This window comes from Tympanuchus pallidicinctus, unplaced genomic scaffold (genome assembly GCF_026119805.1).
Source record: "Tympanuchus pallidicinctus isolate F22 unplaced genomic scaffold, pur_lepc_1.0 scaffold15, whole genome shotgun sequence".
NCBI classification, from domain to species: Eukaryota; Metazoa; Chordata; class Aves; order Galliformes; family Phasianidae; genus Tympanuchus; species Tympanuchus pallidicinctus.
In genome coordinates, this window is record NW_026294669.1 from 14,989,104 (window position 1) to 15,002,040 (window position 12,937).

Below are 12,937 nucleotides of genomic sequence, written 5' to 3' on the forward strand. Positions count from 1 at the left end.
ATGTGCTGAGAGAACTGTGGCAACAAGGGGAATCCTAGGGGGGCTGTGAGCTGTCGGGGGACTGTTGGGGGGCCACGGCCCAGCGGTGCCCACAGGTGAGTGCCGAGGGCGGGGGCTGGCAGCCGTCCCCTCCAGCAGCATCCCCCAGCTGTCCCGCAGCAGGAGGGGCCGGTGATGTCAGCAGGATACAAATAGCAGCGGCGCAGGACGACTCCCGACGCCTCGCCGAGCTCCAGCCGCTCGCCAGCCCTGCTGCCTGCTCCCTGCTCCCTGCCGCCGCCTCACCGCCACCATGAGCCAGTCGTACTCCTCCAGCCAGCGGGTCTCTTCCTACCGCCGCACCTTTGGCGGCGGCACCTCGCCGGTCTTCCCCCGTGCCTCGTTCGGGAGCAGGGGCAGCGGCAGCTCTGTCACTTCCCGTGTCTACCAGGTGTCGCGCACCTCGGCCGTGCCCACCCTGTCCACCTTCCGCACCACTCGCGTGACACCGCTGCGCACCTACCAGAGCGCCTACCAGGGGGCCGGTGAGCTGCTGGACTTCAGCCTGGCCGATGCCATGAACCAGGAGTTCCTCCAGACCCGCACTAACGAGAAAGTGGAGCTGCAGGAGCTCAACGACCGCTTTGCCAACTACATTGAGAAGGTGCGCTTCCTGGAGCAGCAGAATGCGCTGATGGTGGCCGAGGTGAACCGCCTGCGGGGCAAGGAGCCCACGCGCGTGGCAGAGATGTACGAGGAGGAGCTGCGGGAGCTGCGGCGCCAGGTGGATGCGCTCACTGGGCAGCGGGCGCGCGTGGAGGTGGAGCGGGACAACCTGCTAGATGACCTGCAGAAGCTCAAGCAGAGGTGAGGGGGCCCTTTCCTCTCCAGTCCCTCCTTGGGAATGGCTCCAGCCCTGCGTAGACCTTTCTGGCATCCCCCTGGGTGTTCACCACCGTGGCCCCGCAGCTCCATCCCCTCACCCCTTCACTTCTCCCTGTGTGTGTCTCCTGCTGGGCACCCATCCACAGGGCACGCAGCAGGGCCAAAGCCTTGGCACTGTGTCTGCAGATCTTGGGAGGGCATGGGGTTACCTAAGCCGTGGCACAGGGAAGGTGCACACCAGCCCTTTGGAGGTGCTGAGGGAGCACCTAGTGGGAGGAGGTCCCCAGCAGCAGGAGGTGTCCCTTGCACTCTTGTGTAGTGATGGCACAGGATCCCTGGAGCCAGGGATGAGGGAGCCTTGCTCTTCACAGCAAGAAGAGCTCATGGCTGATCTTAAACCTGATGGACAGATAGACAGATGTACAGAAGCAGGGAGGGCTGTGGGGTGTGGGGGGGGATTCTGCTGGCTCCGGATGCGGGGGAGGGAGGGGAGGAAGCGGCTGCACTTCCGCAGGCCAGCAGTGCTCCCGGCCTGCTGTGGGTGCTATGGTGCACCAGGAACAGAATGGGCTTCCAAGCTCTGTAGGGATGCCTTAGGGTGGGGATGAGGCTGGGGCCTGGGGGAATGGCCACTGGGATGAGGGACACTGCGGTGCAACCAGCACGGGGCCACCAGGCAGAACCTCTGGTCCTGAAGTCCAGGTGTTGGCTGCTGTGCCATCATGGGGATGTGGACAGGGAAGGTTGGAGACCCCACCACTGAGGGATGACCCAGCAGGAGCAGCAGCTCAGGCTGGAGCAACTGATGCTGTGAGGCTGACTGCAGTCGGCTGTCCTGCCACCCACCTGCACTGCTTCTGTAGGACGACCCCAAATGTCAGGGGAGGAGCAGGGCACAGGACAAACGAGTGTCAGGTTCCTGCATTACTGTGCCAACACAAACAGGCACCTCTGTCCCCTTGAGACTCTGTGAGCTGCAGCCTAGGGCACAGGGCAGCCCTCTCCCTTGTCACAGCTCCTGGGGTGCACTCCATACTCACAGTCTCCAAAACCCATTGTCTCACTCTGGCTCCCCACATTCTCAGCCAGGTGCCCAGCCCGTCCTGCTGTCCCCATGAGTGACTCAGCCAGTGGCTGCCTCTCAGGACCCTGTCCCCCAGCTGCCGGCCACTCGTCCCTATAAGGGCCGGGGCAGTGAGCATGACACAGAGCTGACCTCATGCCTTTGTGCTCCTGTTGCCGTTGACTATAATAGGGAATGGGAGGAAGAACCCCTGGCCCCCAGCCAGCCCTCTCTCCGCCTGCTGGGAGTACAGGACAATCTACTGTGTTCCCACCAGCCACGCTGTGCTTGGGGACAGCAAGACGAAACACCAATGCTGGGGGACAGAGGTCTGTCCGGGTGTCCCCAAATGCCTCCTTCTCTGTCTCCAGGCTTCAAGAGGAGATCCAGCTGAAGGAGGAGGCTGAGAACAACCTGGCTGCTTTCCGAGCTGTAAGTAGACAAGTCCCCACGCTGCCTGGACACCTCTGTCCTCCTTGCCCCCTCCTCAAGCAACCAGTGCCCATCACTGAAGCATGGCTGTGGGCACAGCTTTGCCATTTCCAGCCTTGGCTGGTGGTCCCTGTGCAGCCTGAGGGTGCCTATCACCACCCCTAACTCCATTCTCTGTGTCCTCCCAGGACGTGGACGCGGCTACGCTGGCACGCATTGACTTGGAGAGACGCATCGAGTCCCTGCAGGAGGAGATTGCCTTCCTCAAGAAGGTGCACGAAGAGGTAGGTGCGGGGCAGTCCCATGGGCATGGCTGGGGCTGGGGAATGGAGCAGGGAGCGGGGCCCTGACACATCCCTTTGTGTCCCCAGGAAATCCGCGAGCTGCAGGCTCAGCTACAGGAGCAGCATATCCAGGTGGAGATGGACATCTCCAAGCCCGACCTGACAGCCGCGCTGCGGGACATCCGCGCGCAGTACGAGAGCATCGCCGCCAAGAACATTGCCGAGGCTGAGGAGTGGTACAAATCCAAGGTGTGGGGCTGGGGATGGGCTGGGGGTCGGTGGGTCCATCCCCATGACAACATCTGCTAACCACATCCTCTCCACAGGTGTCTGACCTGACTCAAGCAGCCAACAAGAACAACGATGCCCTGCGGCAGGCCAAGCAGGAGATGCTGGAGTACCGCCACCAGATCCAGTCCTACACCTGTGAGATCGATGCCCTCAAGGGCACGGTGAGCCATAGGCAGCACAGAACAAACTCTGGGCTCTCCAGGAAGGACTTTGGGGTGCCCCAGAAACACTCCATGTGCCACCCCCCTGCTGACACACACCACTGTCTCCCCAGAATGACTCGCTGATGCGCCAGATGCGAGAAATGGAGGAGCGCTTTGCAGGGGAAGCTGGCGGGTACCAGGACACTATTGCGCGGCTGGAGGAGGAGATCCGGCACCTGAAGGATGAGATGGCCCGGCACCTGCGCGAGTACCAGGACCTGCTCAATGTCAAGATGGCCCTGGATGTGGAGATCGCCACCTACCGCAAGCTGCTGGAGGGCGAGGAGAACCGGTGAGCGGCAGGGGGAAGCAGGACAAGGTGGGGGCGTGGTTTTGGGGTGGTTGGCGCTGAGTTCTTCCCTCTGTGTCCGTGCAGGATCAGCATCCCCATGCACCAGACCTTTGCCTCTGCTCTCAATTTCCGAGGTGAGTTGGGCTGAGCCCTCGGGGGTTCTGATGCCACGCTGAGCTTGGGAAGGGAGAGGGACACATGAGGTGTTTGGGTGAGGTGGGGTGACCTAGGGCTTCTGGAAACCCTCTGCCCCAGCCCCAGTGCCATCTTCCCATGCCACCTGTCTTCATGGTCACTGTCATCCCTGTGTCCCCCTCCCTACAGAAACCAGCCCAGACCAGCGTGGCTCCGAGGTGCACACCAAGAAGACAGTGATGATCAAAACCATTGAAACTCGTGATGGAGAGGTGAGCACTGTGGGGAGACAGATGGGAAGTGGGGATCAGGGACATGGCATCATCTCACGTTCCTTTCCCTCAGGTGGTGAGCGAGGCGACCCAGCAGCAGCACGAGGTGCTGTAGAAGACTCTATCCCTGTGCCCAGCCGCCCTTTCGCCCCCCCCAAGCCCGTAGTTCCCCCCAACACGGCCGCCTCCGGGCACGGCCCGGGTTCCCCCCGCACCCCCGGGCTCTCTCCTTCGGCTTCGCAAGGCTTCGCAGCTAGCGCCAGGATCAGGGCCGGGCCGGGGGGCGGCAGAGAGGGACGGAGGGAACAGGCAGGAAGGGGTGAGGGGAGCAGGTGGTGGCCTCGGGTCCCAGCAGCGGGTTCTGCATCCCCCCCCGTGCCCCGCAGCCGCTCCCCCCCCCCGCTCGGGGGCGGTCCCGCAGGAGCAGGAGCCCGTCTCCCCGCACGGCACCGCAGCCCGGCCCGGAGCTGGAGTTTCTCCTGGGTGGGGCTGCAGCGATGCCGGGGACGGGGAGAGGTTGGGGTGCTCCGGGGGCCGAGGCTCTGCGCTCCCCCCCACGTGCCCTAGAGGCAGCCCCGTCCGGGGGCGGGTGGGGGGGAGAGGCTGCGCGGGGACGGGGCTGGCTGAGCCGAGAGGAAACCCGTAGGTGGACACAGGAAAGAGCAGGAGTGAGTGAGTGGGTGAGAGGGGGCAAAGAGAGAGAGGAGCCGGAGAGAGGCCCGGGGGCCAGGGCCGGCGCCCCCACCCCTCGCCCCACCGCACCCCCACCCCACCGCGTGTACGTGACTGCCGGCGGCTGAAATAAACAGAGGAGCATCGCCCTGCCTCCAGTGCATCTATGGGGCGTGGGAGGGGCAGGGGGTGGCGCACAGTGGAGCATCGGGGGTACTCAGTTCCACTGCTGGGGAGCAAGCAACCCTACCCATACCAGGACCGCAGCAGAGCCCGTCCCCTAGGGGAACTGAGCCTTGAGCAGGCTCAGAGTGGCTCTGGGATCCCCATGTTCTGTTGAGACTCTCTGCCTGCTGAGAGGTGTCCACCATTCCCAAAACAGCCCTGCTGGGCTGGCCCCCAGCACACGGAAGGACATTCTGTGCTCCCCCGTCAGGGTCACAAGGTGTTGAGATGGCTCTCAGCCAGTGCTGCCCCTCTCTGCCTTCACCGAGTCCAGTGGGATGTTTCAGCGACAAAAAACAGGTGTCCTCAAGCTGCTGCCAGCTACGCGGATAGGGCTGCCGCCAGAGAGGCAGCACAGCTTCCTGTCTTTGTGAGGACCCCCCTCTTTTGGCTGCAGGACCAAAGAGAAGGCTGTAGGGCATTCAGACCTCAAGAGCTACGTCCAGCAGGTGGCTCTGTGGCATCGAGGACTGCCCTGGGGACAGACGACACCACCAGCCACTTCCCTCCCTACCTAGCTGGTGGAGCAAAGTCTCTGCCTTCTGCCCTGACCCCACCTTACCCATCGCTGCCACCCTCTTGAAGACCCCCCGCACCGCAGCTACCCCAGGGGCTGCCATGTGGCAGTTGTTCCCTGTCACCCCTGGGGCTGGAGACAAAGTGGGGAAGGAGCAGTTCTTAGCACTGAGTTGCAGCAGAAGAGGCCCCAGGGCTATCACAGACTTTTTCTCTGGTTCTGCTGGGGTCTGCCCATCTGCTTTGCAACTCTGGGTGTGGGTAGCGGATTCCCCAACTCTGGCATGTCCCAGGGCATCGCAGCTGCTCCCCTACATGCAGAACATCGGTGCTGGTGCTGTGCCACTAATCAGCTGCCCTTGTGCTGGTGGCCGCTGGCTCTGCCAAAGCCAGCCAGTCTCATTCACATCAGGCGAGCAGCGTGCCATATCGTTAATGTCCCGCTCACCCAGATTTACAGCCCTTGGAGAGGGTGGCTGGGGCCAGGTGAAGAGATGTGTGCCATAAATCCAGAGCTGGGGAAGCCCTGCCTTGCCTGGGGGTGGCGAGGCACTGTGTGGCACGGGTAGCCCTGGCTGCTGGCTAAAGAGATGCACACCAAAACCCACAGCCCTCCTTGGGGATGGAGTGCAGAGCCCGGATCCTGTCCCAGATCACCACAGGGTCTCGCGTTGCAGGAAGCATGACGGTGTCCTTTCTCTCCGCATGCCACCAGGGTCTCTATGTCCCGATCCGGTGACACGGCTGGGAATGGGGAAGGTGGGGGGGAAGGCTGGTTCCCCTCCGGCCTCACTGCTAATATGGAAAGGTGCTGGCCCCTTTCTATCTTTGCAAGAGGAGCTGGGCTGCAGAGCTGCGTGGCGGGTGCGGAGAGGGGGAGCCTGGCCAAGGAATGTGACATATCAGAGGCAGCTGCCACTTCAGGAGAGGGGGCAGAGGGAGCGCAGCTCTGTGGGGGCCGCGCGGGATGGGTGAGGGGGGAATGTGAGGGCCCAGCGGCAGGGCAGCGCCGGCACCGTGGGACCCGCACAGGGCAGCGGCGGAGCAGGTGCCAAGGTGTAGGGTGGGCAGGGGTTGTGGTGGAGCATGGTGCACGGGTGCTGTGCTGGGTGAGAAGCAATGAGGTGAGCAGCAATCTGAGCCCCCAGCCTAAAAATAGTATCCAGCTTGCCCACGGCACCACGACCTTCGGGGCTGTAGCCGGCCTGGGGGAGGCTGTGAACCAAACGGCACCTGGAGAGGGGGGCCACCTCGCTGCCGGAACCCCCTGGTGTGCGCCAGGAAGGAAACTGGGGCGTGGGACTGTGGCACTGGGGAGGTGAGGAAAGGAAAGCAAGCAGCATGCACCGGGCACAGACACGTGGCGGCACCAGCGGGGCCAGTGGGGAGTCCGGGAGGGTGATGGGGAGAGCCCCTCCGAGCCCCGGCATCCCCCCGAAGCGTGCCAAGGTCACAGCGGATCAGGGGACGGCTGAGGAGGGCCCCACTCGCCTGGCGGCACCGGCCTTTGTGCGGAAGCTGAAGAACGCGGCCATTGGCACTGGCTGTGACATCCGACTGCGGGTGGTGGTGGTGGGGAACCCCCAGCCCAACCTGCGCTGGTACCACAACGAGGAGCAGCTGGCCCCACGCGGGGAGGAGTACGGCACACTGTGGATCCGGGACAGCACGAAGGAGGACGCCGGTGTATACACATGCATCGCTGAGAATGAGCGAGGAGAGGCCATGACTAGCGCTGTGCTGGCCATCATCGACATGGAAGGTAAGGGCCACAAGGCCACCGACACTGCTGCTCCACCACCACGGTTCCAGCATCCCCACCAGAACTGCTTCCCCATGCTGAAAGCAGTGGTGGTACTTCACAGGCTTTCCCAACACGTTGTGCTCAAGGGCTGGCTGAGCTTGAGCTGTGCCATGTCTGACTGCTACGGGCTGGGATCACCTGTACTGGCAGCACCAGGGCAGCTGTGCAGCTGGGAAGTGAACATGTGGCTGCAGTAGCTTCTGCCAGACGGGGCGGGATGCCAGGGCGTGAAGGGGTTGGAGCATGTGATGTTGAGCCTGCATGGGGCAGCAGGAGAGAGAGATTAGTCATGTTGTTTAAGTGTACGGCACCCCTGGTTCCCCTGCATCAGCCACCCCCGTGCACCAGTCCCCTTGAGCACAAGTGGCTGTAATGCCACCGCTGCAGCTGTAGCGGGCACTGGGGCTGCACTGGGGGCACCAGTGCTGCACTGAGGGAACTGAGACCCCCAAGTGTGGGGAAGCAGGGGGAGGAGCCTGAGGGATGAAGGAGGAGCTTATGCATGTAAGGGCCTGGTATAAGGGCCTCTTGCTAATTAACCACCAGGCCCTGGTATGCAGGGCCTGGAGGTTAATTAGCAAGAGAGAAGGGACAGCATCAGCTTGATCTCCAAAGCCCCATGGCTGCCCTATGCTCAGCATTATGTGGGGTGTGTGTGGGGCACCTGGTTGCAGTGGGGGCCTTATCCTGAACAGAAGGGGGTTCATCACCCCAGGGCAGTGCCACCTCCCTGGAGCACTGAGGTGCTACCAGGGCTGCCTGGATGGAGGTGCTGGGCAGCAGTGCCAACGTGTGAGGGTGGCTATGCAAACACTGGGGTCATGGGTGAGGAAAGCACCAGGGTTGTGCTGCATGGGGAAGCTGTGAGGAAAAAGCACTGCTCTGTGTGGGGCTGGGTTGCTGGGGGAGCACCACTGGAGATTATGCATTCCTGCTGGTTGTGAGCCTAGGGGTGTAGCACAAAAGTGTGCAGGAGCTGTCCTGCCCTGCAGTGGGGGTATGTGGTCACTATGCATTGCACCTTTGGGGTCAATGGCACTGTGGATTGTGATGGGAGCACAGAGCGGCGCTTCATCCCTCTTTCACTCTGACCTGCAGTGTGTCTCTGCTCAGAGTTGCCTGATTTCCCCAGGTTCCTGTTCTCATTGTGCTGACGCATGCCTCCCTGCTCCCGATTCCCAGCCCTCATGGCCACATTTCTGGAGCAGCCACAGGAGGCACAGAGCAGCCAGGGCTGTGGAGTGAATGTCACCCTGCCCCAGGCGCTCCCATGTGCTGTGTTCAGCAAACAGCCACCCAAAGCCAGCCCTAGGGCAGGGTTGTGGCTCTGCCCCACTTTGGGGCACAGCGATCTATGTATAGTGCCATGTTCCTGTCCTCTGCCTTTTCTCCCTGATGTGTGAACTGAGCTGCAGCTCTCCATGGGGCTGACAGCTCTCTCAAGGTGGCTCAGGTCACTGCTGGGGGGGCTCTGTACTGCCCAGCTCTATGCTCAGGACCTCCTGCACTGGCTCTGCATTCCCCCCTGCTCGCACGAGCCCGATTTAGCTCCTCTAATCCCTTGCCCTGAATCTGTCGCTCCACCCCACTAATGATTTTCTCCTGCTCTTCTCCCAGGTCCCGTGAGTGTGTCAGTGCCTGGCACGGGGAGCAGGGAGTGTGCATGAGTCCAGGAGGGGCTCCAGGGTTCCCCACCATCGGCTCCTTGCCCACTAATGCCATGTCACTTCCCAGCTCTACCTCCTGCCCTTTTCACCATGAGCTAGCTTAAATCACCTCTTCCAAACCCCACTAATCTCCTGCTAGAGAGCCCAGCCTCCTTAGCTGCGCCAGCAATGAGCGATGCCGAGGCTGCATCTTATTTCAGGGTTGGATCTGTGTGTCTTCAGCACCCAACAGAGGGTCCTCTGCTCCTTGCCTCCACCTGCACTCAGCAATCAAAACTCTGTGTAACCTTGCCTCTGCAGAATGGTCTGGGTGCAGGAGCAGGGAGGCGGATGAAGCAGTCCATATGTAATGCTCCCTGCATGGTGCTCTCTGCACAATGACCCTGCATGGTGATACCTGCTCTGTGCAGCCCCTGCCCCTTGGTGTAGTGAGATGAAGCCTGCCTGAAGCAGAGTGCAGGGGATGGGATGTCTCCTGGGGACTTAACACACTTTGGCACAGCTGTGCAGCTCCATAGCAGTGATCCCAGCACCTTCTGTGCCCTCCCTGATTCCCATTTTCCCCACAGCTATGGTGTACAAGGCTGTGGCTGGCGGTACTGAATGCACCCCACTTGACAGTGTCCCTGGTGGCTCAGCACCTCGCACCATTTATCTCGGTGCCTAATTTTAGGCCCTTACTCTGCAGAGCTGTGCCTGTGCCCAGTGCCAGCTGCCCCTTTCTCCAGAGCCCCTGCCAGCTCTCCTGAACGCTCTGCTCTCTCAAAGCCAGACACAGCCCGCAGCCTCCCCTTGCTGTCACCTTCTCTGGGCACTCTCTGGGGCTGCCTCAGTTTCCCTGTACTGCTGTGCCCACCCTAGCCCCTGGCATGCTATGGGGTGGGCAGTGTGCCTGGCTATGTCTCACCAGAGCCTGGCACAGCTGGAACATGGGGAACAAAGCCCTTTGGGATCTCCTGGCTCTGTCTCGTGACACCTGGGTGCAGGGCTTACTCTGAAGCTGTGCTGCTGGCCCCCTTTGGGGCACTGGGAGCGGGCAGGGGAGCAGCATGCAGCTGTCCAGTCAGTCACCTCCACCCCTGCCCTCTCTCCTGCTGTCGGGGGGTTATTTTTGCTGAGGAATGTGCCATCCCCTCGGATTCTCACAGGCTGTAGGGTTTGTGTTACATATGAGAAGCCGAGACCCAGGCCCGAGTATGGGTAAATATAGTACAGCTTCTGGGGGCTGCGTGCAGGTCTGTGGCCCCTTCCTCCTCCTGGTGCTGCCCCCCAGCTCCCACTACTGCCTGCTCCTCTCCTGCTGGTGTGTGCCATGCCCTGGTGGCACTGGGAGGGCTCTATCCCTCTCTCCATACCCTCTGTGCCCAGTGCCTTAGCAGCAGGGCTGGCACAGTGGGTAGGAAACATCTCCTCCCATCCCACTCTGTGCTCAAGCACCCCAGCCAAGTTCACACTGTGTCCCTGTGTCCTCAGGCTGCAGTAGGCACCGTGTGCTCAAGCATCTTTCTATCAGCAGCATGGGGATGGTGGGGAGCGAGGGTGGCTGTCCCTGCACACAGGCTGTGCCATGAGCAAGTGCCATTGTGGCATGTGGCACATAGCAGGGACAGGATCTGTGCCAGGGTGCATGGGGGACACCCAGCAAGACACTTTTCTTTAGGGGTGGCAGGGTGGCACCAGGCTGAGAGGGACATTGGTGTCCCCACGCTCCAGTAGGAAATCCCTTTTGTGCCAGCTCTGCCACTTGTGTGCTTCGCCTGACGCACGGGGTCTCCACGGAAACCCCACAGCATCCCTCGGATGGTGGGGCTGTCAGCAAGCCGTGGTACGAGCAGCTCCCTTTGTACCTGCTAATTTGCAAGTTATTATGAAGCCGTGACAAGCTCCACGCTGGGAGCCGTGGGCCGGGAGGGGGAGTGTGGAAAAGCAGACGGAGCTGCCAGGCATGGTGGTGTGCTTGTGGCAGTGCCACGCAGCGCCGGTGCTGAGCGTTGTGCTGCTGTCATCTGCGTTGGGGAGCGCTGAGGACCCTCGGCACTGAGCGGTGCTGAGTGCAGGAGCGGGGAGCAGCTCTGTGACTCTGGGCTGGGGGCTCGGCAGCCCAGCATCCCGCACAGCCAAAGCCATCAGGAAGGCAGAGGAGTGCGGGTTGTGTGCGTCTCCCATCCCGCGGTGCCTCCGCCACCTGTGCCCTGACCGTCCCCCGCCGCTGTTACTGCGTGCCAGGGCTGGCGGGAGGCGGAGGCGGAGGCAGGCGGGGGAAGGATGGAGGGAGGAGCACTCCAGTGATGCTTCATGATCACAGCCCCAGCCTTCCCGAGAGCCCAACCTGGCGAGCCCCAGCCTCTCCCTCCGCCCTCCCCGGGAGGATGCTGGGGGCTCCACCGGGGCGCTGACAGCGGGGACCCCCCCAGTTGCGGACTGCCGCGCTGCCGGGCCTGAGCGGCGGTAGCCGCGCCGCCGGGGCTCTGCAGAAGCATGAAGAAGATCTGGGTGAAGAAACGCTTCCAGGTAAGGACTGCGAGCTGGTGAGCGCACGGAGAAACGGCGGTGATGCGGGGAGGAGGGGGGGAAGTAGCGGGAAGCGGGCGCACGTCCCTCCTGGGTGGGGAGGGGGCGAGTCCGGCCCTGCGCTTCTCCCCCCCCGGGCTTATCCCACCGCCAGCCCCGCCCGCACAGCCGCCAGTTCCACGCAGCAGTGCCGGGCAGGTGTTCAGCATCGCCTTAGCCAGCACTGCTGCGAGCCCATGGTGGGGGTCTTGCCCCTGCCAGCCCTCCGGAGCCAGTGGAGGCGGCTGCGTGGCTCCCCCCGGCCCCGCCGCCGGTGGTCACGGAGCTGGAGACGAGGCTTTGCATGCGTCATCCCCTCCGCGTCAGGAGCATGCCTGGCACAGCAGAGATCCTCCGCGGGCCTCTCCGCACGCTCCGCCGAGCGAGGAGCAAGGACGTCACCGGGCCTCAGCAGTGAGGGGAGGATGGGGGCATCCTGCCAGGAACCCTCTCGTGGGGCTCACAGCAGCACTCCACTGCTACACTCTATATGGGTGCTTGGCCACCCTGCTGTTACCCTGCTGGGTGTCCCCACAGTCCCCACCCAGGGGTGCAGGATGGAGACATGGTTCCCCCCGGAATGCTGTGGGGAGGTGACAGCCCTGCCCAGGTGTGGGGGCATTCATCTCCTCTGGAGGCAGCACCTGGCTGCCCCATCTGCCCTTGGGAACAGCCTGCGTGCCAGGGCATGGTCCAGCTATGCTGGCCATGCCCTGGGCACACCACACGGGCTGCCTCCCTACTTCCCCTTGGCCCTGCTCCCTGTTGGCTTCACAGTCGGTAACACCAATGCCATGTTGCTTGGCTCCATGTCCCAGGAGGGGGCTCTGCTCCATGGCCCCAGAAGTCCCACTTGCCCCATAGCCACAGCTATAGGGGTGGACGGCCCCCTGGCAGGACCCTGCATGAGGAGGGTGGGTCTATGCAGGCACTGGGGCAGTGAGGCAGGGCCAGGACCCACTGCACCTCACTGTGGGGCAGGGCTGAGGCTGAATGCTCATCTCCACTGGCTTTTCTCCCCTTTTCTGTGGATGCAGGGTGGGCTCCTGGGGCTCCCCTGCACTGTTTCCTATGCTGAAAATGAAACCCCAAGCAGGGTGCATCGCTGGTGGCTGAATTGCCCAGATCTCAGCCCAATGGGGTCTGTCCCAGGCTGCTCCTGTAACCTTCTGCCCCCTTTCTGTCCTCCTCTTTGAAAGCACAGGGCTGCTGCTTGGAGGTGACCCTGCATCACAGCATCTGTGGGATGCTGCTTTCTGAGCCGTGGGTGGGTGCCATGCCCCAGGGGTCTAGGCCGGGGGTCCTGTTGTAGAGCAGAGGGCTGGGGCTCACCCCCCTCTGTAGCTGTGGGCCCTACACTGCTGGGTGCAGTCACCAGATCTGGTGGGAGCTGATGGCGCCAGTCCCCGGGGAAGCCGTGAGCACACCCGATAATGGCACTCAATTGCATTTTCATTTTTTAATGGGGGAATTATCCGCCGATGGTGCAGTTAATCACTCATCTATCTTTCCCTGGCCTGAAAGGCGGGCTGCAAGCCAGAACCAGCACAGGCAGTCGGGGAGGGGAGGTGAAGCCTGGCTCAAACTGGCTCAGCCTGAATACAAATGTGTCTCGTGCAGTCACTGCCCTCCGGCCAGCACCGCATTCTGGGAGGGGGCAGTGGGAG

The 12,937-nt window shown here is 62.5% G+C and overlaps 2 protein-coding genes across 8 annotated transcripts in view; both read left to right on the forward strand.

Annotated features, from left to right (window-relative positions):
• Nucleotides 1-208: 208 nt before the first annotated feature.
• Nucleotides 209-4,654, forward strand: DES (desmin). The gene is made up of 9 exons (XM_052675697.1): nt 209-846; nt 2,299-2,359; nt 2,548-2,643; nt 2,731-2,892; nt 2,970-3,095; nt 3,209-3,429; nt 3,514-3,563; nt 3,754-3,836; nt 3,910-4,654. The coding sequence occupies exons 1-9, from the start codon at nt 293-295 to the stop codon at nt 3,949-3,951; spliced, it is 1,395 nt and encodes a 464-aa protein (XP_052531657.1). The 5' UTR covers nt 209-292; the 3' UTR covers nt 3,952-4,654.
• Nucleotides 4,655-6,187: 1,533 nt separating this feature from the next.
• Nucleotides 6,188-12,937, forward strand: part of SPEG (striated muscle enriched protein kinase) — a 31,083-nt gene continuing 24,333 nt past the window's right edge. For 2 of the 7 annotated variants that reach the window (XR_008204755.1, XM_052675589.1), the window contains exon 1: nt 6,196-7,011. Coding sequence is in view for 6 of the 7 variants with exons in the window: in XM_052675589.1 (XP_052531549.1) it covers nt 6,591-7,011 (421 nt within the window). In the remaining variant the exon portion in view is untranslated. Of the gene's footprint in view, nt 7,012-12,937 lie in introns of all 7 variants that reach the window. The other 5 variants (XM_052675590.1, XM_052675586.1, XM_052675583.1 and 2 more) reach the window with 5 other exon arrangements.